The sequence below is a fragment of the Octopus bimaculoides genome, chromosome 11 (assembly GCF_001194135.2).
Source record: "Octopus bimaculoides isolate UCB-OBI-ISO-001 chromosome 11, ASM119413v2, whole genome shotgun sequence".
Classification (NCBI taxonomy): domain Eukaryota; kingdom Metazoa; phylum Mollusca; class Cephalopoda; order Octopoda; family Octopodidae; genus Octopus; species Octopus bimaculoides.
In genome coordinates, this window is record NC_068991.1 from 34,709,042 (window position 1) to 34,712,284 (window position 3,243).

The 3,243-nt window shown below is 35.2% G+C and overlaps 1 protein-coding gene across 4 annotated transcripts in view; it reads right to left on the minus strand.

The window, feature by feature from the left end:
• LOC106881010 (ubiquitin thioesterase OTUB1) overlaps positions 1 to 3,243 on the minus strand; it is a 192,752-nt gene that overhangs the window by 140,143 nt on the left and 49,366 nt on the right. For all 4 annotated transcript variants that reach the window (XR_008265168.1, XM_052971694.1, XM_052971692.1 and 1 more), the window contains one exon: positions 961 to 1,045. Coding sequence is in view for 3 of the 4 variants with exons in the window: in XM_052971694.1 (XP_052827654.1) it covers positions 961 to 1,045 (85 nt within the window). In the remaining variant the exon portion in view is untranslated. The remainder of the gene's footprint in view (positions 1 to 960; positions 1,046 to 3,243) is intronic.

Below are 3,243 nucleotides of genomic sequence, written 5' to 3' on the forward strand. Positions count from 1 at the left end.
GGGGGTTAAGGCACAAGCTGCAGGAGTAATAAAGATGATGCAGTTGTCAATAGAGAGGATAAGAGAGAGTGACTGATGACATGGTTGGTAGTCTGCAGGAGCGAGAGGGCAGGTAGAAGAGCTAGGCCTAACGCATGGAAGTGGAACATTGGTCACTGTAATATGGGTGGAGAGCAACATACACAGCACTTCCAGATCTCAATTTCACTGACTAAGGCAGTCCTTTTCAAGAAGGCCTTTTCAGAGATCCCAATCTTTTGTCTCCTCTGTCAGGCTCAGGGTCCTAAGGTCAGCTTTAACCACTTCACCTCATGTCTTCCTGAGTCTCTCTCTTCTGCAAGTTTGTTAAATCATAGACAGCATTGACATAATAATAATGTAAATAAGAGTTATATGCAAATAAAGAAAGATTTAAAATAAAGATACCAAAGAAATACCCAATCTGTCCTTTTAGAAATGAATATGAGTGAGTGGGTTAGATTAGGTGTATACAAAATATGGACAAAGAATGACCAAATGGCTAAGAAGTTTACTTCCTAATCATAAGGTTCCATGGTTTACCACACTATGTAGCATCTTAAAAGTGTCTTCTACTGTAGCCTCAGGTCAGCCCAAGACATAAATGAAATTGAGTAGCTAGAAACTGTAGAAGCCTGACAGATATATGGTACCTCTAATCCAATGGTCCAGCCTTGTCAAACAACACTTTTATTATTATCTTGGTTCATGAAACACTAACAAAATCAGATATTACTGCATAACAAGTAGCTCATTCACAATAAAAAATAAAATAGAAAAGGAGTTGGGGAGTTTTAGGGATGAAATAAAAAAATTTTATGTTACAACTGATTCAATCTGTGCTGATAATATAACTTCTTAAAATTCATATTTACAAATTGAGTTTTACAAGCTTTAAGTAGTGTTTTGAGAAAATAAAGATTTATATTAAAGAAAACTCACTGTATCATAAAAATCTTCCAATGTAAACTGAGGAAAGCCCAAATTAACCATGTCTTCTTTACTTTGATGAATAACCTCTTTAAACCTACAACAAAAATAAGAGCATAAAATAAACATTTTAAATTTCATAATATAAAAGCAGTTCAGTAAAAACATTGTCATTGTAAGTGGTGTCAGCAACAGCATCATTGTCATGGTCATCATGAGGTTTGTGTCTGTTTTCCATGCTGAGATGAGTTAATTAGGATGATATGCTATAAGTCATTTTTTATTTAGAGTTACTGCCTCAACTAGATGGTTCAGAGGACCAGTTATCACTCCATGGCTGGATGCCTTTCCTAATGCCAACTATTTTACAGTGTACAGGATGTATTTTATCACAGCATCAATACTAGAGAAGCTGTCATGTTCTCAGCAAAACTACACAATCCCCTCAAGCCTATGTTGTGTCTGTTCATTTGCCAACACTTTACATAACACCAATACCAGAGGATGGCTTAGCCCTTTACAAAACTTATGTTTTCTCTACATTAAGTTGCCTCTTTAAGAAAAAAATTACAATAATAGTAACAATTAATAATGTTCATTAAAGTTAATGAAGGTCACTTCAGATATTTGACCAATAAAGAATTTCAATATTTTCAAACATTTTTGTTTCCTGCAATGTAATTTTTGTCATTATAACAAAATTTTTTAATGTATCTAATGATATTTCACTATTATACAATCTAAGAGTAACACAGAAATGATCAGCTTTAGGTCTTAAAATATTCTCAATAAAAGGAAAGGTAATTACATTTTGCATTTTTGAGGTTCAATGCTGATTAAATACCTACTGGCAAAAACATTCTATATTTGGGGGCCATAATTTTTTTTCCATTAACCAAAACTCACAAGTATTGCAAAAAACCTTCTAAACAATAACAGAGATGTTTGTGAACTAAAGAAGTCAAGAACTTTAGTAGATATGAAAACAATAAAAATCAGAAAATGTTTTCAGAGTAGAGGGTAAGCAATGTGATAAAGAAGGCTCCAGATATTATCCTTTAACTTCAACGAGACCAGAATATCATGAGTTGTCATAGCTGGTGTAATGCCAGAAGTTATAAATGATACATAACGGTTATAGCTTTAAGCAGATCTTATAATACTTCCCCCATTTAATAAAATGTTAGCGTGTATGTATATTAATGCATACACCATATTTATCATGTGCATTATGTGTAGGGATGGTTGACTAATTAAGGAGTATTATTTACATGTGGTTTTGGATTCAGCACCACTGCACAACAACTTGGGCAAGTGCCTCCTATTATCCCAGGCGGGGCAAGGGTTTGTGAGTGTATTCGGTAGGTGGAAAACAAATGGTGTGTGTGTGTGTGTGTGTGTGTGTGTGTGTGTGTGTGCGCGCGCGCGCGTGCGTGTGTGATGGGCTCTCCCATTGAAGGCGACATGAAATCGACGTTGTCTGAGCAGGTGCAAAAAGTACCACTAATCAGGTGTCGAACTGATCGCTGCACAGCATGAGGTGAAGTGTTTTGCTCAAGAACATAACTCACCACCCAGTCTAAGAATTGAAATCACGATCTAGCAATCGTGAGTGCAACACCCCAACCACTAAACCATATGTGTGTGTGTGTGTGTATATATATATATATATCAAATACCATAAAACATAAACTCTTGATTAATATCTCTGCCTCTTGAGCAGTGTTTCTCAACCATTTTTTACCTATAGACCCTTTTGAATCCTATTTTACTCAGAGGTACCTTTCTAGCTGTTTTGTGTTAAAAAAAATAACATTATATTTTTATAATCAAATATTATTAGGAATTGTATAAAAAAATGTGCATAACCAATTTATTGCAGGTAAATTTTAACAACACAAGAGAACCACTGCTCTAGAGGATGCATCATAATTACCAAATGGCAATTAAGACCAACTCCACTTGAGGAGGGGAAACAACCTTGCGATTCAAGAATTTCTCCAAAGTTGAGATGCTGTTAAGGAAACAGACAGGCTTGTTGTCTTGAGATAAGAGAGCCGTTACAGACACGTGTTTCTGGTTCAACAGCCATCATCAGCACAATTGTCCTACCTCATATTCAGTAAAAATGGGACTTAGGCTTATATAAAAAAAGAATGAGAAGCATTTATGGCCTAGGTAATTTGCATAAGAGAAATAACTTGGAGTGGTCAGTGGCATGTAAGAAGACATTCACGGACAAGAATTTATGTTGTATAGTATTCGATATGCTTATATTTGTCTATCATATATATA